Here is a 25102-nt window from a genome sequence, read left to right as displayed (position 1 = left end):
TCTTCTTGATTTAAAAAAAAAGTGGTTTTGGTTTTGGGTTTTTGTTTTGTTTTGTTTTGTTTTGTTTTTGCAGTACTGGGATTTGAACTCTGATCTTTTGCTTGCTAAGCAGGTACTGTACCTCTTGAGCCACAACCCTGGCCCTTTTTGCTCAATTATTTTTCAGGTAGGGTATTGCACTGATTTTTTTGCTCAGGGCCGGCCTCAGACTACAATCCTTCTGTTTGTGTGTTCTGCAGAGCTGGGATTATAAGTGTGCACCATCAGGAGGTCTGGCTTGTTCTTTGAGATAAGGTCTTACTAACGTTTTTACTTTTTGCCCTGCGGGCCTGAACTTTAGGCCTCCTATCTCCACCTCCCAGGGACTGGGATTGTACCCAGCATAGCCATACCTTTCAGCCTCATACTTTATGTGACAAAAATTTGAATGCCATAGCTTATAAATTATAAATACTATTCTTGATGTTACCTGGATTATAAATTTTATTTATTTAAAGACAGAGTCTCTCTGTAGCCCAGGCTGGCCTCAAACTCAGTATCTCTGGCATCAACCTCTGAGTGCTAGGCCTACAGTCATAGTGATACCATACCTGGCTAAATTTTTGAAAATATGCTCTAGGTTACTAAAATATCTGACCAGTTCCTGATCGAATTCTCATAATTCACCCCTAATTGAGCCATTTTTAAAATATTATAACTACTAGCCATATTTGTGCTATTTTGATACTATCAATGTGAATTCTGTAATTTTTATCTCATGCTAAGTATATTTTAGTTTTCATTAATAGATTTCAATTAAATTTAAATGTTTGTATTTAAATATACATCAAGTAGAACAGTTTTCAAAGACTGTATTGCAAAAGACACGCACAATTTTAAAGTGATAATTGCTCAGTTTTTGCTTTAAAGTATAGTAATTTGTGAAGAATGTTATTTCCACCTAGGATTTTTTAAAGAACGTATTCATTTTTAATATTTTCTCTTACAGCCTGATGTGTGAAAAAAGAATTTTTGAAACTGTGAATAGTGTAAGGCATCCCTTTTTGGTGAACCTTTTTGCATGTTTCCAAACCAAAGAGCATGTTTGCTTTGTAATGGAATATGCTGCCGGTGGGGACCTAATGATGCACATTCATACTGATGTCTTTTCTGAACCAAGAGCTGTGTGAGTATGCTTTAGACATTTGACTCAGATTTTCCATTACTGATCTCTCTGAGAATAAAAAGCTTTCTATGAACTTTAGATAACTTTTGTTTCTGTAAAGGAAAATCCGGCCCTATATATTATAATTCCTTACTTACCTTTTTGCCAAATACTTTTGTATTATTAACTCCATTGTCCATGTGGAAAATTTCATGGATTACCCTAAATCATAGTTGATAATTTAGATGCACAAGTTAGGTTCATTTTAGTAATTTTTTTTCTTTTTTGCTATTAGGTTTTCTCCCTAGGAAATGACATCCAAGGACCATAACTTTAAAGACGAATTATACTCGAAGTATATGTTTTAAAAACACATTTTTTGAAGAATACAGAAGAGTTTTATATAAATATACATATTTATATAAAATATTTGTGTTCGCATTTTAAGGGGTAATTTTAAAAGAATATGTGTCAAGTATTCACTCGCTTTTGCTTATCATACCTCCAAAAGACTATAAAGGAAACAGGTATAGATTAACTATCCCTTCCCCGAGATGCTTAGGACCAGAGTGTTTCAGGTTTTAAAATTTTTCAGATTTTGAAATTTGCATGGACTTTACTGGTAGAGCATCCCTAATCTCAAAGTCTGAAATTCTCAAAGATCCAAAGCATTTTTTATTGATGGTCTCACTGTGTAACCTACACCAGCTTCAACCATATGTGGCTCAGACTGGCCTGAAACTTCGTGATCCTCCTTCATCAACCAGCCTCCTGAGTGCTGGAACTATAGGCATGCACCACCTTCCCTCAGTCTGAAGTGTCTTGTTTGTGCTCCAAAAGTTTTAGATTTGGGGCTGGTGGAGTGGTGCAAGTAGTAGAGCACCTGCCTAGCAAGCATGAGGCCCTGAGTTCAAACCCCAATAACTTAAAGTTTCAGCTTTTGAAGCCTTCTGGGAAGATTTCAGATTTTTGAATTAGGGATGCTCAGCCTCTATACACGTTGCCTCTAAGGAAAGGGGCAGACAGCAGACTTTTCACTATAAACCCTTTTTGTACTTTTAAAATTTAATAGTGTATTGAAGTTTTGTTTATTCAGATGGATAAAGGTGAGAATAATACATACTATATAGGGATTACGGATGAATGTACAGTGTGTATATTTATTTTCCCTGCTATTCCAGTTTTATAGCTCTTACGTAGAAGAGCTAGGATTTGAACCTAGGGAGGTATTCCTAATAGCTACAACCCTACCTGCTGACAGTTACCAAATTTATATCTCCAGTCCTAACCTTCCAACTCATAGTATTCAGCTCCAGGCCAACTTTTCTGTTTGTAAGGTTAGTAAGAGTGTCATTTAGCATCTCAAACTGATTTCCTGATTTTTTTTCCCATTTCCTCTCCATATTACCTTCCACTCCCCAGGCCCACTACTCTTCTAGTCTCTCTCATGTTGTTCAACAGCAGTATCATTTACTTGATCAAGGTAGAATGCAGTGAGTCATTCTTGATCCTCTTTCCCTCACCTGCAGTATCTATTAACAAGCCCAGTCAGTTCTATCCCTCACCTGCAGTATCTATTAACAAGCCCAGTCAGTTCTATCTCCAAAATATACCTAAATCATAGAAGATGTAAACCTAAATGTACCTTTATTGGTTTTTACTCTTGCATTTTTGGTCTTTTTTTTTTTTCTGTATTCTGATGAAATATCGACTGACATTTGCGTAGTATTTTCACTTTATTTGATTCTCATTATAACCATTAGTAGTAGTACTGTTACAGTCTTCAAGTTTCAAATGAGGAAATTAATTCTGATGGATAGTGAATCATTCAGAAAAGAGTTAGAAATCAGAAAGCACTAGAAAGCTACTAATCATTCCCTGAATACTTAAAAAATTTAAAGCAGAGTAGCTGGGCATAGTAGCACATAGCTGTAATCCCAGAATTGTGGAGGCTAATGCAGGAAGATCATGACTTCAAGGCCAGCCTGAACTATCTAGTAAGTTCCAGGCCATCACAGGCTACATAGCAAGAACCTGTAAATGCATGAGTGAAAGAGAAAATTAATGAATGTATTTTTAAAATTACAAGATTGCTGAGTATGGTGGCACACACCTAGAATCATAGCACTCAGGAGGTGGAGGCAGGAGGATCGCCAAGTCAAGACCAGCCTGGGCTACATAGTGAGATTCTGTCTTAAAATATAGCAAAGAAACAAATAATTAAAGCACGGCATTTAGACTATATTTAGTCTTGTGTTACCTGCCATGGAAATTCTTTTTGTTGTGTTATGCATGTTTTTGTTTTTTTAAAGAAGTATAAAATATAGTTCTGTCTTAAAGCAGAAACAGTTAAGCCCAATGAAATGGAAGAATAAAAGGTTACATTGCAACATTTCTTTCAGGATTCCCTATCTAAAATATCACATTACTAACCTCCAAATCAGGTAGCTTTATCCTCGTTTCTATTTTATATGACTTCATTACCAAAATTATCAAATTCTTGTATTTGGCAGGGGGTGGGGGAGACTGGGATTTGAGCTCAAGGCTTCAAACTTGCAAAGCAAGACCTCTACCATTGAGCCACACTTCCAGTTCATGTTGCAGTGGCTGTTTTGGAGATGGGGTCTTGCAAACTATTTGCCCAAGCTGGCCTCAAACTGAGATCCTCCCAGTCTCAGCCTCCCAAGTAGCTAAGATTGCAGGTGTGAACCACCAATGCCTGGCCTCTTTTTTTTTTTCTTTGAAGACAGGGTCTTAATTACTTTTAGCATGTTTATTGTCTGACTTCTTCCACCAAACAGAAGGAGCAAATACCATATTTGTCCTTTTGACTACTGAAACACCTGAATGAGTACATAAACTAGGCATTCTGAATTTTTATCAATGGAAACTATGGAATCAAAATAGCTCACTTCGTATCTTTGCTGTTTCCCAGCTGTTTGATGTTAGACAAATTAGTTTCTCTTTCTGAACTTCATTTTCTGCTTCTATAAATAGCTTAAGCTTGATTTGAAGATTAAATAAACTTATTAATGAAAATACTAACATAATACCTGACAAAGTGAAATATATGTTAGATATGTATTCAGTTATTTTATGTTCAGTATAATCAGGGCAGTTTTTTTTATATAAAAAAATGAGAAATCAAAATATTCTTATAATTGTTACAGTATTGTCTTGCCACCAAAATGTTTGCTAAAGATATGTTATAAAGACTATATTATGCAGTTTTAGAATCACATTTTAACAAACTTTAGATAAATTCTTTAAACTTCTGATGTTATTACATAAGATCTAATGTATATTCATATAGATATTTCTAATAGTTGGATCTTTAAAATTCTTCCAAATTATTGTCCCATTTTTATAAAAATACAGTAAATGCAAAACATAAGCTATATTATCTACATGTGAAAATTTAGAATGTTCACCAAACTGACGAGAAATTTTCTTTATATAGATGGCAGTAGAGTTGGGATGAGACAGATAGATGATGAATAAAATATTGTACTGGGAAGGGTATTATATGTACTTTACTCATTATTGTATAATTAACAGCTAGTTTTCCTAAGTGTCTCTTTATAGCTTTGCATCTTAAAATTCATTGGTTTATTTATTCTCCCCTTTCTTTAGTAAGCCCGCCAAGAGTCAGCCATTGTACTTTGCACTGGGGATAAAAACTGGAAAAGACAAACATGGCCCCATGCTTCAAGACTTCAGTAGTCTATGTAGGCCCAAATTCTCCTGAGATATAAACCCATGAATCCAACTTCTAGATTTTTGTTACCTGCCCTGCAGAAAATTCAGATTAACATATGTAAAGACAAACTCACTTTCCTAATAAAACTTGGCTACTGCTATAGTCTCTTTGTTGCTGCCACATTGGATATTCTCATTATCTGTTATCTGTTCTATCATAAAAGCCTTATCTGTTCTTTTTCTCCTCTTGATCTCTACTTCTACTCCAACATTCACACTGCTGTCAGAAAAATTTCCCTAACATAAATGTAAGCCTTCTCCCCTGATTAAAATTGATTCCTATCCGTATGAGAAGAGACTGCAGTATCTAGAAGACAACATTCGAAATCCTTCCCCCAAGCTGTGTTTTCAGCCTAATGTTATTTCTTTAAAGCATCCTATGCTTTAGCCACACCAAATGCATGATTAGTTGTCAAACATATATGTCTTTCATGCCTCTTTTCTTTTTTCCCTCTTCAGTAATACCCTATATTTCCCCCACAAAACTTCTACCTATCACTCTGTCTTTCCATTCTTATAGCACTTTCTAATTCTTCCTACAAAACCTGATTAAATGTCCTCTCTTAGGATCCTCAGTGACTGTACCAAGCAAAATGGTCTCGATTGTCAAACTGTACTTTTTAAATTTTTTTATTTTACCCACAATATCTAGCATAATGTGTAAAGTAAAGGGGAAATAAATATTTGTGAACTTAACCAACTACAGAGTTGTGTTTTGAAGCATAAAAATATAAACTGGGATTCAAGAGCAGTGAAGTTTATTAAACTTATTTTAATTCTTCAAACAGATTTTATGCTGCATGTGTAGTTCTTGGGTTGCAATATTTACATGAACATAAAATTGTTTATAGGTAAGTAAATTTTACTATTTCTAATAGCTCTGGTGTGAATGAAAATTAAAGATAATTGAGAAGGGTGTTATGTTTAATCAGCTTCTTAATTTTCACCTTCAAGTGATAAGTGAGCTCTAAAAAAGTTAAATCCCAGTTTTAAAAGATGCATGGTCAGCATCATAATTACATGATGACTTCCTGGTTCCTGATCCTCTGCCCATTTCCTGATCAAAACAAGCTGGCCTGTGACACAGTTCGCCAACAATATCCATCCTAATGAATATTTTGCATTCATATAATCCACTACTGAAAACATCTATGTACTAGAACAGTGTTAGTTAGAAGAGTTAGTTAGTACAGTATCCTGTACTAACAGGATCCTGAGTAGCTTGTGCCAGAGTGTAAACCATCACACAGTACTTCCTTCAATAAGAAGTTTCAAGGACCAGGAATGGAGCTCAGTGAAAGAGTGCTCACCTAGTATGTTTGGCTTTGGGTTCAAACCCCAGCACACACACACCCATTTTTTTTCTTTTTAATCAAAAATGTCTTGCTGTCATCTGAACTAAGCAATGAATTGGTGACATAGCCAGTTTATATACTGGCACAAGTTTCTTATCAAATTGCAGACCAGTAACAGGTAGTTCATGGCCCAGCAACTAGTCTGTAGTCCACACTTTGAGTAGCACTGCTTTGTACCTGACAGATTATTAGATTGAATAACAGCGCTTCAAGACCAAGCAAATTATGAGAAAGCTAGTCACAGTTAGGAGACTATGTAAACACTGGTTTGTTCGGGCTTCAACCAATGTAAGGTAAAGATTTCCTCATGATTCTGTTTTACTGAAAGCGTAAAATATTTTCAGCTAGCTTTATTGGTAATCAATTAGTTTTCTCTTCATTATTTCAGTAAAATCTTCCCCAATATCTTATTTATACTGTTAGCTTAATTCTTTCTTATGAAAGAATGTGACAGGGAAAATTATACTGTACTATATAGAGCAATAAACTTGACAAAAGAAAGATTAATGCTTGTGACATAGTATTTCATTCTCAGATTGTAACTTGGAAAACCTCAGAAAAGAAAAAAGGGTTCGTGTTGATTTTTTTTTTTTTTTTTTTGCTATCTGATCTGATCTTATTTTTTTCATTTTTTATGTTTTCATCCTGAACAGAGATTTAAAGTTGGATAACTTATTGCTAGATACGGAAGGCTTTGTGAAAATTGCTGATTTTGGTCTTTGCAAAGAAGGTAAAATGGGTTTTAAATTTTCTTTTCAATAGATACTATTCCTTTGTACTTTGGTAATTTTCAAGTTTGTATGTGGAAAACAAAATATATCTTTAATTTTAATTTATTCTTCATTAAGACATTGTGCTTATACAATCATAATTTTTACATTAAGGCTATTCCACATCCACCCTATTCTGTGGATATGAATAGGGTTAGCCTTCAGAAATGATAGCATGAGACAAAGATTCTCTTTGTATATAAATAATGCTGTCACTACATTAAGAAAGCATTATGCACCGAATTGTTCATACTCCAGGGATTGCAGAATGAATTACATAGGCCTAATAACTTCTGTTCAGCTTCATAGAATTAATAGTACTTTAAACAGGAAAAATACAGATATATAACTATCTCAAGACTATTTTTTGTATACCTAAAAGTAAATAAATAAGTAAACTGAGGAAATTTGAATTGGAAGATCAAAGGCTTCCATTTAGACAGACCTATGTTTGGGAATTTTGACTGTGCCACTTGGTTGCTGTGTATCTTTGAAAAACTTGCTTTTAATCTTGTTGAGTCTGTTTCCTCATCTATAAAGTGAATATAGTCCTTCTTGTTTAGGAGTACTGTTAGAATTAGAGGTGAGTATGGGACATTATGCCCAATATATTTTACATAAGGTATTTTCAGTTTACATTTAATATATTATAACTGACATCTGTCTGGTCCTTTATGCTGGTAGTTCTTGTTTCCATATATACATAGCACAGTACTTGGCACATCTTAAGTATTCAGTGAATGTTCAAAAATAAATAGTTTGGTGAGTGAACTTTCTATTTCCATCACATGCTCTCTGATTTCCTAATTGCTATACCCAGTAAAAGTTTTTTTTTTTTCTCTAGTTGGGCTTCTCTATATTGGATACTATTGATTATTTAAGTGCTTTTGTTTCTTAGAATCTGTCCTAGCCATTGCTAGTTTTTTAACATGAAATTCCCATGTTCTATTGCACAGTTTCTCCGATACCAATTTTTAAAGTCGATATGTCTGAGTTTGATCACCATGTACAGCAACTTTAATTGTGCTTCCTAAGGATACCTTCTAATTTTTATGCTAGTTGTTTTTCCTTTGGTAACAAATAATTTAAACTAGATTTTTTTTTTCCTTGCTAGCAAATAATTTAAATTTTATCTTTTTCAGGAATGGGATATGGAGATAGAACAAGCACATTTTGTGGCACTCCTGAATTTCTTGCCCCTGAAGTATTAACAGAAACATCCTACACAAGGGCTGTAGATTGGTGGGGGCTTGGTGTACTTATATATGAAATGCTCGTAGGTGAGGTAAGCAGTTGGAAATAGGTAAGATAGGAAAGGAAAGATAATTGAAAGCATGACATTTATAAAGCACCTAATAGGTCTTCTGCATTAGTGGAACTTAAGTTATATAAAGATTTGTAGTGTTAATAATTAACTGTTTCTGCAGAACCTTTACTATTTTATTTTAGATTTTTGTTATCTATGGAATATATTGTGAATGCTTTGAAAATAGATCCTTATATTAGGTATTGTAATATGGTTATGCTTTATGATATTTAAAACCATATATATTTCTACCATTTCACAGGAAATAGAATTGTGGGAGACTAGTGAAAATAATGTACTCTACATTCAGGTGTAATCCCTGCACTTGGGAGGCTGAGGAAGGCCAGCCTGGGCTACGTAGCAAGATCCTGTCTCAAATAAATAAATAAATAAATAAATAAATAAAGTACTGTAAACCTGTAAAGAAAAGTCAGCCATACATGGGTCAAAAATAAATGTTACCTGCAAAACCTGTGGATCAACATTTAAAAAATTAACATTCTCTTTATATTACCTTCAAGGAAATTTCTAAGAATAACTGAGTTATCCATAGAAGTTTATGATTTAAGAAACTGTTGCCAAACAGTAGCTTATGCTTGTAATGCCAGCTACTTGGGAGGTGGAGATGGAATGATCACAGTTGGAGGCCAGCCTGGGCATAAACAAGTCAGTGAGAAAGCCAGACATAGGGCACACACCTGTTACCCAACTACCCAGGAGTCAGTGGTAGGGTCAAGGCCCAAAGGACTGGAGGCATAACTCAAGTAGTGCAAGAGTGAGTTCCTGAGCTAAACCCTAGTATAGTACCAAAAAAAAAAAAAAACTGTTATACAAAGCAAATAATGGTAATAAATGCCTAATGTTATAGATCATTATGAATGATAAATGAGAATAGAATTAGGAAAGAATAAATTTTTTGACAAATTGTTGAAAACTACTATTGAGAAGGACTTGATGTGGAGATGAAAGAAAAATTACATTGGTTTATTATCCTAGAGTTTTCCCATTACCAACACCCTTCTTTATACATTCAATTTCATGAATAGTTTAAGCTGCTAGATGAATGAATTAACAAATTCTTTTTCTTTTTTTTTTGTGGTGCTGGGATTTGAACTTCAGTATAGTGCAACAAATTCTTGAGTGTGAGAAATTTATAAAGTTTTGGTCTGTGCTTGTTACTTAGTGGCACTTACCTTGAACAAACAAGTAAATAATTTTAGGTTGTCCAAATGGGCAGCCACTTCTGGTATATCAAATTGGAATGGATTCTCTGGAAAAGGAGAGAAAACAGGACTAATTAAAATTATATTTAACATGTGTTGTGTACTAGTCTATTTGCTTTATAAATATTAGCCCATTTTTTGCAGCAACATTTAATAAGCTTGATCCTGGCATTATGCCCATTTCAGATGCATAATTGGAAACACAAAGAGGTTAATAACTCTTAAAATCACACAGCTATCCTGTGGAATTTTCAATTCCTGGCACTCTGGCTTCAGAACCGTTTCGAAACTATTACCAGGAAAAGTTATTAAATTTTCCAGCCTCATGTCTATTTTTAAGACCAATGGTCCATATCTGAATTTTTCACCTCTATTTAGAAAACCTACTATATGGCATTTAGGATAGAAAGATTCATTTTAGTCCTAATCCACAATGGTCTTCACTTTTTAAGAGTGCCAGCAGACTCATAATCCCTGTCTCCATAAACTGTGACATAATTTGAACTCCATAAAATTATTTTAAAAAATAATTTTTTTTTCTTTTGGTCGGACTGAAGTTTGACCCAAAGCTTTGCACTTGCAAAGCAGGTGCTCTACCACTTGAGCCATACCTTCAGTCCATTTTTCTCTGGTTATTTTGGAGATAGGGTCTCAGGCTAGCCTGGAACCTTGATCTTCCTGATCTCAGCCTCTCAAGTAGCTAAGATTATTAGGCATGAGCCACGGCACCTAGCTTTTTTTTTTTTTTTTTTTTTTTTTAATAATATAGCGTTCAAAAAGTATGAGATTTAATTGCATTACCAAAACTTACCAAAGTAAAATTTACTTTCCATATTAGAAAATAACATACAAAAATGTGAGGTTATCGTAACAGCTATTGATTCTGCTTCCTCCTATTCTGAAGCCGCTGCTGGGTTTATCAGAACAGTGAGGAAGCTACTGCTTTATGGTTTTGAAAGAGCTTCTAATTGACTGAGCTTTTAATTACCTAGAATGTAAAAGGTGATAAATCTTATTATTCCTTTACAGCTGTTTTTTGCTATTTTACTTTTCTTTAGTGCTTCCATAAGAGAGTAGCTGGAGAAAGAATCAAACTGAAATTCATCAGTCTACTTTATAATTTTATAGTATTAGTGAAACTTTATTTTTTTTAAAGTTGTGAAAGTGTGGCTTGGGTTAAGTTTACATTTATTTTCTCTGTTATTACAAATAATTGAAAACTCACTAGATATAATGCATTTTCAAATTTGTATTTTATGTGGAAATAGACAAATAGTTTTGAGGACCAAAAAGACTCCAGGAATAAGCTAAAGTACCAGGCCCCTCTTCCCCTGCCAAATTAGAGAGAATATGTTAAGAGAGTTTTAAAGGAACCTTGGGCACTGGCATTACAGGCTGTGAATGTTGAAATCTGAACAGAATATTGGATCTTTTAATATGTGCTTAAAATACTTGTTAACCTTCTGTTGTTAGCCCTGTTAGCTTTAATCTCTTGGCAAAAATAAGGTCCTATTAACATTTTAACAAATAAACACGTTTCTTTGCTATTGAAAGACATAGAATAACAGTTTTCAAGTACAAAGTTGTTCAAGCAGAAGTCAAAATCTCTCACTCTGTATTTCCACTTGAAATTCTGAGAAACCTCATAAAATAGAATTTTCTCCTGGTTGGTATTTCAGTCCCTGAAAGAAATTAGATTCTCCCACATAGTAGTTATCTGATTTATGTACTTTGAGTGAATAAGCAAGCTAAGATTTTGGTAACTGAAAGGCTTAAAATTTTTCTTACACATGAGCTTTGAGATTGACTCAGCCTTGGAAAGTTGGATTCTGAATTCATTTTCACACATTCCTTTTTTTTTTTTTTTAAGATTTAAAACAAGCCCAAAGTTTATTGAAAGGACGGCAAAGCACCCTTACATTTTGACTTGTTAGACTGAAAGAGAGGCACAGAATAGATAGGTGGAGAGACGACTCAAATGCCAGCATAGGGTTTATTGTGGAGACATGTTTCAGAAAGAGACTTGCAGCCCCCCCAACTAAAAATTTCTCCCTTTCCATTGATACTGCTTGAGTTTGATTCTTTAATACCTTATAGGAATCAAACAGCCAAATTACACCTGAGACTAAATAAGAATACATTTTTCCAATAGCCAGTAAGAAATAAGGTTAGAGATACTGACTCATTTCAGTGATTTTAAGGTATTAAATGTTTAGACATTTCTTTCCTGATTTTGAAAACTATTAAGTAAATGCTAGGCCGTCCAAAATTCTAAAGCAGTAAGTTATATTTGATAGCCACATTTTCAGTGTATTTGTGCGCCAAACTGTCATGGTGGGAATAAGGCAGCTACTTTTTATGATTCAGGGTCATCATGACCAATAATTTTCACATTGTGCTTGCTGACATGCCCTGTTGTGTATATGCCTGGCAGTGTGTGCTCTTTGAACTCCTTTCAGTCTGATTTTGTTGGCAGCTGGTTCTTACTGCAGTCATTGTGCCTTCTGATCTCTAATTGTGAGGGGTTTTGGGCATCACTGGGGTTTGAACTCTGGGCCTCTCTCAAGCCACTCCTCCCTCTAATTGTTTTACCACCATTAATAAGCTAATGACTTTGAAATCCAAAGCCATCTATATTCACTGTATTTCCACGGACTCTGTTCATCCCTCTATTGAAACACTTAATTCACCATATTTTATTACCTATTTTCTGTGCCTTTCCACATGATAATTCTTATTAAGAATTGTGTCTATTATCTAAATATTCCCCACTGTTCTCTAGACCCTTTTAAAATATTGAGTTTCTGGTCACATGGATGAGTAAGAGAATGAAATGTTATGGAATGAAAAATTACTTGATTTAAACAAGTTTTATAGGCTCTATAAAATAAATTTCAAGATTTCAGTAAAGGGCTGGCTAAGTAGCTCAAGAGGTAAGAGTGCCTGCCTAGGCAAGTGTGAGGCCCTCAGTTCAAACCTCAGTGCCTCCAAAAAAAAAAAAAATTTCAATAAGAATATATGGTGTAGCCTTTAGTAATAAAGTCAACTGTTGTGACCTCTTAGAATCCTTTTTTGTTTGTTGTTTTTTGTTGTTGTGATTTTGTTTTTTCTTTTTCACTGCCTGAATCTTGGTTGTGCTTTGAATCAATAAGATTTTTTTATTATATTGAAATTTGTTTTAATTTACTCAAAAATATCTCTTCTAGTCTCCCTTTCCTGGTGATGATGAAGAGGAGGTTTTTGACAGTATTGTAAATGATGAAGTAAGGTATCCAAGGTTTTTATCTACAGAAGCTATTTCCATAATGAGAAGGGTAAGAATTTTTTAAAACTGCTTAAATAGTCAGGTGCCTGTGACTCATGTCTGTAGTCCTAGCTACTTGGGAGGCTCAGATGGGGAAGATCAAGGTTCAAGGCCAGCCCAGGCAGTAGTTCACAAGATCCCTTCTCCAAAGTAAGCAGAACAAAATACTGGAAGTGTGGCCCAATCAGTAGAGTACCTGCTTTACAAGTATGAAGCCTTGAGTTTAAAACCCTGTCTTACCAAAACAAAAAGAAAAAAAAAAGGACTGCTTAAAATTTTCAGATTGAAGGAAAATTCCCAGTAGAAGTTTAGTCGTTATTTAATCTGTAGCTGTTGCATGGTTTAGACAAATATAAACAAAAAATATCTAATTCTTTGAAAGCTGTGAGAATCCCTGTCAATAAAGTTTATTTTACTGGTTTTACTTTAACTTTCTTACTTTATGTTGTGTTAGCTGTTAAGAAGAAACCCTGAGAGGCGCCTGGGAGCTGGTGAGAAAGATGCAGAGGATGTAAAGAAGCACCCATTTTTCAGGGTAAGTATAAAATTCAAATTTTTTTTTTTTTATGGAACCAGCACAATTAGGAGTCTGAAACTAAACTGATTCATTTTGTATTTTGTGATCCAGCTAATTGATTGGAATGCTCTGATGGACAAAAAAGTAAAGCCGCCATTTGTACCTACTATCAGAGGACGGGAAGATGTTAGCAATTTTGATGATGAATTTACCTCAGAAGCACCTATTCTGACTCCACCTCGAGAACCAAGGATACTTTCAGAAGAGGAACAAGAAATGTTCAGAGATTTTGACTACATTGCTGATTGGTGTTAAGTTACTAGACACTGTGAAATCAAGCAGACTGACTCACAAGAAGACCTCTTAAAAATAACAACCTTCATTCACTCTCTGTGCTACCAACAGCTTCTAAGTTTAAAAAAAAAAAAACACATATGAAGATACATTTAAAAGTACCATTTGAATACCTTCTTGAAAAGTGGCTCCTCAGTGTTCTTCGGTGTAAACGGGCACTGGAAATAGTTTTTAACATTGGCTGTGAAAATCAATTGCAAATGAATACTTTCAGATCAATCATCTTTTGAAAAAGAAGAACCACTCTTCATAATCCCTATCTTTGCCCTATGCCTGCCTTAAGTGAAAGAAGATTGATTGATTGTGTTTTACAAAAAGAAAAAAATAGGGCTTGGAATACTATTACTGTTCACATAAAGTATGATTCTCTTTGAGGCAAATGCTCTTATTTTTTTAAAGAAATCACTATAATATCAAAAAATGTAGTGGCAGTTTGCACCTTTGGTGGCTTGATTTTTTTTTTTTGAAAAACAATGAATTGATGTCTTTTATAAATGTTCTATATTTATCAGGAGAAAACTTTTTTAAATGCCTTATCTTTACCATGTAGCAGAGCCTCGTAGCTTTCCAACAGAGCTACTTGCCAAACAACTTTGTTTATTGAACAATGCTGGCCTAAATGGGAACATCAGCATTTATTTCAAATGTTAAGAATGAGGACTTCTAATCAGCCTGAACCAAGATACTGTGTGCTGCATGCATTCATTCCCAAAGTCTACATACCCAGGATGTTCAGTCATATTTTTTTCCAAAATGAGTGAACCTGATGACCCCTTTTGTGATAAGCATTTTTTGAACATTTATCAGCCTAGCTCATCTTATTCTTTGTGTCTGCTGTAGAAGGGAACTATATCTTTGGTAAACCATAGGGATTGTCTTTGTATACATGCTGTGAACATGTATATGTAATAGTTGTAATGTATTTTGTGTTGTAGGCTTATTATTTAATTTCACCACTTCATCACTTTTGTACAGTGGCCAATCAGACACCTCAGACTCCAGCATTTACATTAAGTGCATTTGTACATTTTAGGCCACTGGATCCAGATTTTATATTGGCAGTTACTGAGGGCAAAAGCAATATATTGTAACAGAATGTATAAATATTTTTGATAAAACAGTCTATATTTTATAAAAAATTATTATAACACTAAAGCTGTACCTCAAAAGTTTCAAAAATAATTTGATCAGCATAATTTTTACAACTCATCAGAGGATCCGTTTGTGGCTTTTTATTATGCTTATGGTATGTCCTTTTACAAATCATGACTTTCCACATGCCTAGAATATTTTGTGTTGTTTTGTTTTTACTTTTTTCTTCCCTTCCTAGTCTATGACTTCATTATTTTTCCTCAGTTCAATAATAACATATTTGATCCTATGCTTAGCATGTTAGGGTCATTATACCTCAGGAGTAACAAGTTGGTAACTAACCATACTGAATTAGCCATTCAATCACAGTGAGCTCATCTCTTAAAAATTGTTGAATTTTAAATCTTATCAGAAACACAACCGCACCCTGATTTATGAAGAGCTGAGCTTAAAACACTTATAAATATTTCAACCTTGCTAGGATGTGTTGGCATGATTTAACTGTACTCTTAGAACAATTAAAATTGTCTAGAGATACTTCATATTCCCTTCCAAATTGGTTATTACCCAAGATCCTTGGGAGAAAATTTTGTAAAAAGAGAAACAATTTGTTGTTTAAAGTTATTTTTAAATACCAGTTAATTTCCTTGGGAAAGGACAGTAGAGGAACTTAGCATAATTGTTTGGCTTTAATTTAAACAGTGCTAACACAAATTAAAAGAAACACTAAGTACTTTTGAGGTACAGTCTGTTCACCTTTGCTGGTTCTCAAACATGCATAGAAAGCAATGTCTAAAATGGGCTTTTAGCATTAAAAACTGACATAGCATTTTATAACTACACAGTGTACAGAAATTTTTAAAATTGAAGCCAATCACTAAAAAATTAGAGGGCAGGGTATATTCACACAATTAAGCAGAGGAAAGCACTAATTTTTCTGTAGTTTTTAAAATATATATATTTTAGTCAGATTTAAATTTTTAAGAGTGTAAATATATTCTGTGTTTCTGTGTATGTGACTGCTAAAGCACTTTGTACGGAAATGAGGATATTTTAGAATGGTACACTATGCATTCAAGTGAAATGTGCCTTTATGTCATTCTAAGAAAAAAGTGTTTTGCAGTCATAAATTACCACAAATGCACAAATTAAAGTTTAAATAGACTGAAATTTGTAACTTTGGTTTTAATTATTATTTCCTTTTAGAAACTTCCTAACTTCCTGGTGATTAAAATGTATACTAGCTTTAGGTTCAAGATTTAAAAAAAAAAAATTTCATTTAGCCCTCTTGCAAGTACTTGCTGTCTTACAGAAGGTTAAAACCTTGAAAATTCAGAGTGTATTATCCACTTCTCTGGGAATACTAGAGAAAATTTATATTCTGCTTCCATAAAGTGAGTAGCGTCTTTCATTCAGTGTATGGAATTCCCCACAGTGGCTAGACACTGAGGGGGGAGGGGGAGGATAGAGGAAAACAAAACCATTCAAGAAGAACAGCATGCATTAATATTAAAATAGAAGCACTAGTATTACATACACTTTGCTCTTGTTTGAATTTAACTTATTTACTTTTTTTGTGGTGCTGGGGTTTGAACTCAAGGCCTCATGCTTGCCTGAGGACAGGTGCTCTATCCACCATTTGAGTCATGCCCCGAGACCTTAGATTAACTTACTTTAATTATGGACCTGACAGTTCAGAAAATAGGCAAATGAATAAAACAATACTAAACATTTTGTAGTCATCTTATTTAAAAATTGCAAATGGAATATTCTAAAAATATAAAGGACTGATCCATGCTCTCTTTGTAACATAAATTGAGAAAATAAAGGGAATTACTATTATTGTTTTGACCTGGTAAAATATGCCTTAGCGATTCAGCTCTAACAGAATTTTTGCAGGTACTAACCCATTTTCCTAGAGCTATTAAGGGAGTGGAATAAGAGAAACTCAAAGAAGCATCACTTCAGATATAGTGTTTCTCTAAGATACTTTATACATTAGTATACAAATAAAATAAGTTACATACAGATATAAAATTAGAGGTAAGTGTCAAAACTTTTGCTTAAGGTGGCTATCAGTGGCTCGTGCCTGCGATCCTAGCTAATTAGGAGGATCGAGGTTCTAGGCCAGCCTGGGCAAATAGTTCACAAGACCCCATCTCCAAAATAACCGGAGCAAAATGGACTGGAGGTATGGCTTAAGCAGTAGTGCTCCTGCTTTGCCATTGCAAAACCCTAAATTCAAACCCCAGTTCCACCAAAAAAAAGCAAAACAAAAACTTTTGTTTGATGTCATGCTTCTAATATAACTAAGTAGAACTTCTAAGACACCTGCTGGTGTCATTAAAGGTGTGAATGGTCTGTAGCTATCCTTCACACACAAACAAGCTAGCAGTCTTGACCAGGAGCCTGAACAAGTTTGGGCTTCAAGACTCAAGAGTTAAAAGTGAGAATGCCCAGACATACAATTTAAGGATACTAAAAGGCTGAGAGTGGAAGCCAAGTACACAGAGTAGAAAAAAGGAGCAGGAAGTCGGACAGGGTAGCAGCCAGTAAAATAGCAGGGAGCCAGTTCTAGAAATGTAGGCACTCAGAAAAGTGGGTTACCAAGAACGTGCAACAGCAGCAAGACTCACTCTGTGCTAAAATCCTCTAGACGAGCTCAGCTCAGTTACAGTTTCATGCCACTTTCTTTCTGCTAGTAGAAGTAAATGCTCTGGAAGAAAGCTTTTCCAGGATGGGATCTTCAGACAAAGATAAATGGGACTAGAATGTAGCTCAGTGGTAGAGTGCTTGCCTAGCATGCATGAGGCCCTGGATTTAGTTCCTACATAAATGAAGATCAGTTAATATACTACCAAAGACTTGTATTTGACACAAAGCTACTTTGAATGAAAGCCAACAGGGATAATGAGTTTAGATACTCCTTTCAATGATCACATATATCAGACTTCTCAGATACAAATTATAAAATTATAAAGTATTTCTACACCTAAAATTATTGCCAAGATAAACTTGTAAAATTTTAAAGAAATTAAGAAACAAAATCCAAAAATGAAAAATATAATCATTCAAAACTGAAACTCAGTGGAACAGCTAAACAGTTTGGAGAATTAGAGGACTGGAGGTGTGGTTCAAGCAGCAGAGTTCTTGCTTTGCAAGCATGAAGCCGTCAGCTCAAACCCAAGTCCCACCACCAAAAAAAACCAAAAACTGGAGAATTAAAAATATATCTGAAAAGTCAATCCCAAACAAAGAGATAAGGAAAACCAAAAGAGAGGTTAAGGAATCTGGAAGATTGAATAGAGCCCAAGAGAAAAAGAAGGGGGAGAAGCGATGTTTAGATCTAATGCCTACAAATTTTCTAGAGATAATGAACAAGTTTATGTGTAGAACTACTATAGTGAAACTATAGAGCACCAAAGAAAACTTTTTTTAGGTTGTTTGAGAGTACTGGGGCTTGAACTCAGGCCCTGCATCTTAAGCCCTCCACCAGCCCTTTTTTGTGATGGGTTTCTCGAGCACTATTTGCCAGGCTGGCTTCAAACTACAGTCCTGATCTCTGCCTCCTGAGTAGCTAGGCTGACAAGTGTGAGCCACCTGCAACTGGCCAAAGAAATGGTCTTCAGAGAGAAGAAACTAAAGACTAACAGCTGACTTCTCAGTATCAACAATGGAAACTACAAAGTTACTTCAGAGTGTTGAGAATGAGAGCAAATAATATTTTTAAAAAGGAGTATTTACTATCCTGAGTGCTACTCTAATGAGTAAACTGAAGGATGTGCTTTAAGAAGGAAAATAATACCAGAAAGGCAAAAGAAGATGCAAAAAAGTTTGTGAACAAATAAAATGGCAATGTACCTATAAATAAGTAAAGGGATTTTGGGTTTTTTTTTTTTTTTTTTTTTTCTTTTTCCCCAGGTCAACACATTCTGGATTGTAACAGTAGCATAGGGAAGATCAGAGTTACAGATTCTGTAGTTCTTAGATTACTGTTACTTTAGGCTTTAAATGGGTGTCAAAATATCAAACTCACCAAAAGCATATAGTGCATATAAATTCCAAACTAAAAGAATATGGTAGAAATTAAATAAATCAATGTAAATGGAACAAACTCACTAGTTAAAAGCAGGGCTTATCAGATTAGATTTTATGAAGAAAAACTAGCTTTATAATGTATAAAGAGATACATTTAAAATATAACTATATGGATACATTTAAGGTAAAAAGTATGAGGAAGGGCTTAGTGATACAGTGCTTGAGCTCAATCCCTACCAAAAAAAAAAAGGGAAAATGATGCAAAACTATTCTACCTGGCGGAGCGCTGTAGTTGCTGTAGTGCTCACTCTGGCCAGCTGGTGAGGATGGAGCCTGCAGGGCGAAGGTGACCACTCAGACCTTCCTGCTGAGTAACCTTGCGGAGGTGAAGGAGCATGTGCTCACCTTGCTGCCTGCCAAGGCATTGCTGCGGTGACCAGAATGTTGAAGTTCTGTATCGACAGCTCTGTATGTGGCTGATTGAAATTTTGTTAGTCTAGAAGAATGTTGTGGCCATAAGAGCAAGAAAAAGAGCTAGTATGGAAAAAGCATTTGCCCTTAAGAAGTTATTTCTGAAACAATGCCAAATCCTTGGGATTGTGACCCCAGGATTTATTGTGCCTCCAGTGGGATCAGGTAGCAATCAATGTCAGGAAGTAGAATTTGGAGAATCTGAGTTTGCTTATTCCTTCAAATGGAGGGAATAAAAATACAGCCTTTTCATTGGATCCAAAGAATTTAACACTAGAAAGACGTCAATTTAGTGAAGTAGGCCTCGATCACCATGAGCTTTGTATGGTCCTTGTCTTTGGCTATAATTGCCACAAGGTGTGAGCTGGGAATTACCTGCAGAGTAGTCAGCACTTTTAGTGATAACGAATATCATCTTGGCAGAAGGCCAGGTGGACAAGATGTTATCACTGACTCCTGAGGTGTGGTTGTGTTGTCATTCAGAGGGCACTGAATTCAGAGTGCCACAGTTTTAACAAGGATGTCAATGATGAGAAGATAGCAAAGGCAGCTATGCAGTGCCTCAAAGCAGTCAACATCCCAGAGCACAGCACCACCACATCAGCAGGGGCTTTCAGCATTAGAGACAAAGAGAATGTTGAGGCTGGTTCATGTAAGTTTTTTCCTATTATTCTCTTACTCGGCTTCTTTGGAAATGGAGAAATTGGATATGACCAGATGGTCATTGGGAAATTTATACTGAGGAAATATAATGAGGTAAAGGAACATGACCTGTTGCATTGCTATACAACAATGGTGCTTGTTTACCATCTTTAAATAAACCCATCTTTAAAGTGGTTTTCACAGAATGTAACTTTTTTGTGTTCTTTTTCCAGAAAATAGAAACTTGGGATATGTCTATTTCATACAAAAAAAAAAATCTTTTTAAGCTTTGATGCTGAGATCAAGTTGAGGTCGTTTTTAATGTATTAGGTGAAGAATGACTCTGTATTTGTATACAGTGTAATACAGACCAATATTTGAGAGCTTTGCATCAGCTGCAAGCAAACCAGCTGTGACCATATTGCACCAGTGTGTGTAGCAGCTATGTAAGGTGATTTTAAATAGCTTCCTGCATAGGAAGCTTAAAAGGGATTCACCAATGAAATGGAGATTTGAGACATTCCAGAATCATGAAGACATTTTTTTTGTCCCTTTATAAAGGAGAAAAATATATAAATTGCTCAAGAACTCTTGTTGCAGGAATCTCAAGCTGAGTTACGGGACACAGGCAATTCAGCAGTAAGCAACATTTTATTGTGCAGCACAGACCCAGCAGACTCGTGTCCAAAGGCTGAGCCCCAAGAACAAAGGGGTCTCACCTTAAATACACTTACAAGCAGGTTGCAGAAGCAAAAAGCAAGGTTTAATCCACATATGGTTATATACAATTTTATTGGCCAAATTTTACTCACGTGTAATATGACTTTCCCCTCCCAGTGCTACGTGACCCTCTCCATATTCAGATCCCTAGGTTTTATCTCTCTACAATGCCATCCCTATCTCCCTGTCACTTTATCAGAACTCAGGCCTAGTTTTCTTCTGGTCCTCCTCCCTGCTACACTTTTACCAGTTTTTTTCAGAAGCTATAACAAAACTACTGACTTTTGACTTACTTGATAAATATTAAAGAATATTTTGTTTTGATATTCAAAGTGTTCTTTCTGCATTTTACAAGTAAACCATTTTCCTCTTCAATAAAAGAAATTTCAAGAGAATCCTAAAATAAAATTCCAACAGAAGCCATGGTAGCTCTACCTAGTATCAAACAAAACAGACTTAAACACAACAAAAAATAAATATCAAAATTTGAATTTGCACGTAATGATTAAAGATTTAATTCACTGACAAGATATAAGTATGTGAGTGTCTAATAAAATCTAAATATATAAAGCAAAATTGTTGGAACTCTTGGGGGAAAAAATCTAACAAATACCTGTCATAGTAGATTTCAACTTAATTACATTATTAATAGGTCATCAGCAAAAAGAGAGAGAGAGAGAGAGAGTGTGTGTGTGTGTGTGTGTGTGTGTATAAAACACTATCCAGCAATTAACATGCATTCTTTTCAAGCACAAATGAAGCTTTTATAAAAATCATAGAAAATTATGTATAGTAAAACAAATAACATTTTCTAACTGGTTAGAAGAAAAGGATTTTTATATGTGGTTTATTTGTGTATATATTTGACAAAAAAGTTGAATGCTCTTTGATGGGTCAAAGGAAGAAGATGTCCCATTGAATTGGCAATTTTTAAAAAACTTCTGTCTGTATCAAGTAGATGAAGTGGAACAGTGAGTACCCTTAAAGTTGAGAGGATTGTAAAGAAATAACCATTTTGGAAGAAGAATTGGATATATATATATATATATATATATATATATATATATATATATATATATACATACATATACATATACACATTTTGGTACCCAGTAATTCCACTTAGGTACTGTGTCTCAAAGAAACTTAATACATCATGAGCAAGGATGTTCATAGCATGTTTGTAATAGCAAAAACAGCCAAAATGCTAATCAATGGAAGAGGGTGGTTTAATAAAATGTATATTGCAAGGCACCACTGGCTCAGGCCTGTAATCCTAGCTGCGTGGGAGGCTGAGATCAGGAGGATCGTGGCTTGAGGCCAGCCTGGCCAAAGAGTTCTCAAGACTGCTCTCTAAAAAATAACCATAGCAAAAAGGGACTGGAGGTATGGCTCAAACAGTAGAGCACCTGCTTTGCAAGTGTGAAGCCCTGAGTTCAAACCCCAGTGCAACCAAAAGAAAAAAATACTGTTATTTTTACCATGATACAGTAATAAGCAATAAAAATGTAATCATTAAAAAAAAACAGTATGTTATCCTTTTAAAATTTTAAAACTAAGCTTAATGTTTTTCTTTTGTAAGCAAGGATATAGTAAAATTGATACAGTGATTATGCAGTGGGGAGGCAGATTATATGATAAAGTGGAATACGTTATTCTATATAAGTTATCCATAGTGCGTTAAGATTTTATTTGGCAATTTCACCAGTCTTCAATATATTAACAACACAAATTACATACTCCTAAACACCATGAGTCCTTCCTTTTTCTCTTTCTAGCTTAAATTCCCAAACACATCATAATCACAGACACTCAACTCCCTGCTCTTATTTCATTGTTCAACACTGTTAAAAAACCCACATTCTGCTAAACAAATCTGTGCATACAAACAAGTCTGCTAAACAAATCTGTGCATACTGTAGTGTACAGGAGTTTCTGTAGTGGTTCTTCAGTCACAGTGTGTATCAGAATCACAGGACTTGTCAACACACAGGGACCTCACCCCAATTTCTGAGTCAATTGATGGGACCTGAGAATTTGCATTTCTGGTACTTGCCAGGTGATGCTGGTGCTTCCAGTCTGGCCATAAAACAAGTCTCCATAAATTAAACAGGATTAAAGTTTTAAAAATCATTTTGATATTTATATCTAAAAGTCAAACAGTTTCTATGTTTATTTTGTATTTAAATGACTTTTTAAAGTGATAAGAATGGATTTTAGCATACTAGTTAAAACTGTAAGGAAGCAAAGTTCTTCAGGAAAGAGACATGACTGTCCTCATTACTTATCCATGTACATGATCTGCTTGGTACACACAAGTAGTCATTATCTTATTCTTGCTAAAGTCAGCAAAAGAGTTAAAAAGCAAAAAAGAGTAATCACACTAATGTATTAACGTGTTTAATGTAATTGTAAATTCTTTTGTGGAGCAAACAGGGCCGCAGGGGATGAGAAGAAATGCATGGGAACCCTTCATGGAAGCCTTCTTTGAGCATCTGGAGTAGTCACTATGTGTGAATTTGCATATAACTGAAGTTCAGTTTCATCTTATGCAATAAAACTCATTTAAAAATTAAGGAAAGTGAAAATTGCATATCATCATCATTTTCTTGGAAATACTTTCATTCTTCCCCATAAAATTGCAGTTGATTTTGCCTTGCTATCAGACAGTTTAAAATTTGGGAAGCTCCTTTTCTCACAGTGTTGCCAACTATAGGCACACATTTGCCGTCTGTGTCTTCCAACTGTAAATTTTATAGTGTTTTCTCTGTGTATAAATAACTTAATGTACTGGACTCAGTACAGTGAGATGTACACACTACAAAAACACATGTACCTGCTGAGGTACAATAAACAGCTCCCTTGTCCTGCTCATTCTAAAAGAGTCATTCAAATGGTAGAGCACCTACCTAGCAAGTGGGGGGCCCTGAGTTCAGTCTGTAGTACCTTTAAAAAAACACTAAGATCCATTAAGAGAGTAGAACAAGAGGCAAAACCAGTTATACCAGTTAAAATTATTTCTTGTATACAAGTGCATGCCACGTAGGGAAATTTGCATTTGTGTAAATTTAGTGCCTGCTTGGTATTGCTAAAGTAATTTTATGCGTAGTCTGTTAAATGCCCCTTCTCCCTTCCCACACTCAGCACTGTGTCTCCATCAGACATGGATACACCTAAGCAGACAGCAGGAGTCCAGGCTTTCTGTAGAGTTTAAATCCCTACTTTTGCAGACTTTTTACACCTTGCCTCTTTCCTTTTCTACTCAGATGTACCCTACTCACTGGTTTCTCATTTGCATTAGCCAGGTTCTGAGCTGAAGTCATCACCTTCTTGTGCCATTCGTACTACCAGATCGCTTTCACCTCTCTAGACCGCCTCTGTGAAGCTGACACAATGGCAAAGCCGACACAAGAGCCCCTTGTTCCCCTTTTCCTCCACTATACTGGAGAAAAACCTTTTACATCGGTTTCCAATTAGACCAGTCAATAGTCAACTCCCCCAAAAGTAAGAAGGTAGACAAAAGTTTAAAACATTGTTTTAGGACTACTGTATCTGTGGCATTTTGGACTTCTTGTATCCCACTAGGAGATAAGTAATGTCAATTTTTTCTTCTATCACTGATCTAAGTTCAAATGTAATCACTAGATCTCCTTGTGTAAACATGTTTTCCCCTTTGTAGCTAATAAGCAATCTGTGAGCTACGACTGGAGATCATTGAAATGTTCTGTTTTCTAACAATCTTGCAATAGTTTTATCCTCCAAACTGATTATACTTATCTGAATGTTATTACATTGGGAGTTGTAAAATAGGGTTTTTTCTCCTCCTTTTTTGTGGTACTGGGGTTTGAACTCAGGGCCTCATGCTCGTTAGGCAAGCTCTACTGCTTGAGCCACTCTACCTGCCCTCAAAATAGTTTTTTAATACTCATTTCTTCTACAGATTGGCAGTCTCTTTCCCTTTTTATTTTTATTTCCAACAGGGTCCTCCTGTGTAGCCTAGGATGGCTTTGAACTCAAGATCCTCCTGCTTTAAGCTCTCAAGTGCTGAAATTACAGGTGGGCACACTGCCCCAAGTAGACTATCTTTTTCAGCTTTCTCCTTTTTTTCCCTTCCCTCAGTTTTTCTTTGCTTTTAAAAAAAAATTGTGGATGCTTGGATTTTTAAATCCATCACATTATAATTCATCACTATTAATATTTTTTCTTATATGCTTAAATTGTCCCAAAATTCATCCTCATTTTGTCTCTGAGTTCTCTACTTTCTTGCACTTACAAGATGTTCCAGAAGCCAGGAATGGTGGTTCATACCTGTAATCCCAGTTACTCTGAAGGCGGAGGCAGGGGGATCATAAGTTTGAAGCCAGTCTAGGCAACTTATGACCCTGTCTCAAAATTATTAATACAAAT

The 25102-nt window shown here is 35.1% G+C and overlaps 1 protein-coding gene and 1 pseudogene across 6 annotated transcripts in view; both read left to right on the top strand.

Annotated features, from left to right (window-relative positions):
* The window catches only part of Pkn2 (protein kinase N2), a 116921-nt gene extending 97803 nt beyond the window's left edge, over positions 1-19118 (top strand). For 5 of the 6 annotated variants that reach the window (XM_074079502.1, XM_074079500.1, XM_074079496.1 and 2 more), the window contains 7 exons: positions 989-1165; positions 5692-5754; positions 6912-6988; positions 8171-8313; positions 12764-12871; positions 13316-13396; positions 13490-19118. In XM_074079502.1, the coding sequence (XP_073935603.1) occupies positions 989-1165; positions 5692-5754; positions 6912-6988; positions 8171-8313; positions 12764-12871; positions 13316-13396; positions 13490-13693 (853 nt within the window). In that variant the 3' untranslated portion in view covers positions 13694-19118. The remainder of the gene's footprint in view (positions 1-988; positions 1166-5691; positions 5755-6911; positions 6989-8170; positions 8314-12763; positions 12872-13315; positions 13397-13489) is intronic. The other variant, XM_074079501.1, reaches the window with a different exon arrangement.
* LOC141424875 (F-box only protein 22 pseudogene) lies at positions 19032-21710 on the top strand (annotated as a pseudogene).
* Positions 21711-25102: the final 3392 nt, after the last annotated feature.

Source organism: Castor canadensis, chromosome 7, assembly GCF_047511655.1.
Source record: "Castor canadensis chromosome 7, mCasCan1.hap1v2, whole genome shotgun sequence".
Taxonomy (NCBI): Eukaryota; Metazoa; Chordata; class Mammalia; order Rodentia; family Castoridae; genus Castor; species Castor canadensis.
The sequence above is the reverse complement of the archived record's forward strand: the minus strand, read 5'-3'. Positions and strand labels throughout refer to the sequence as shown.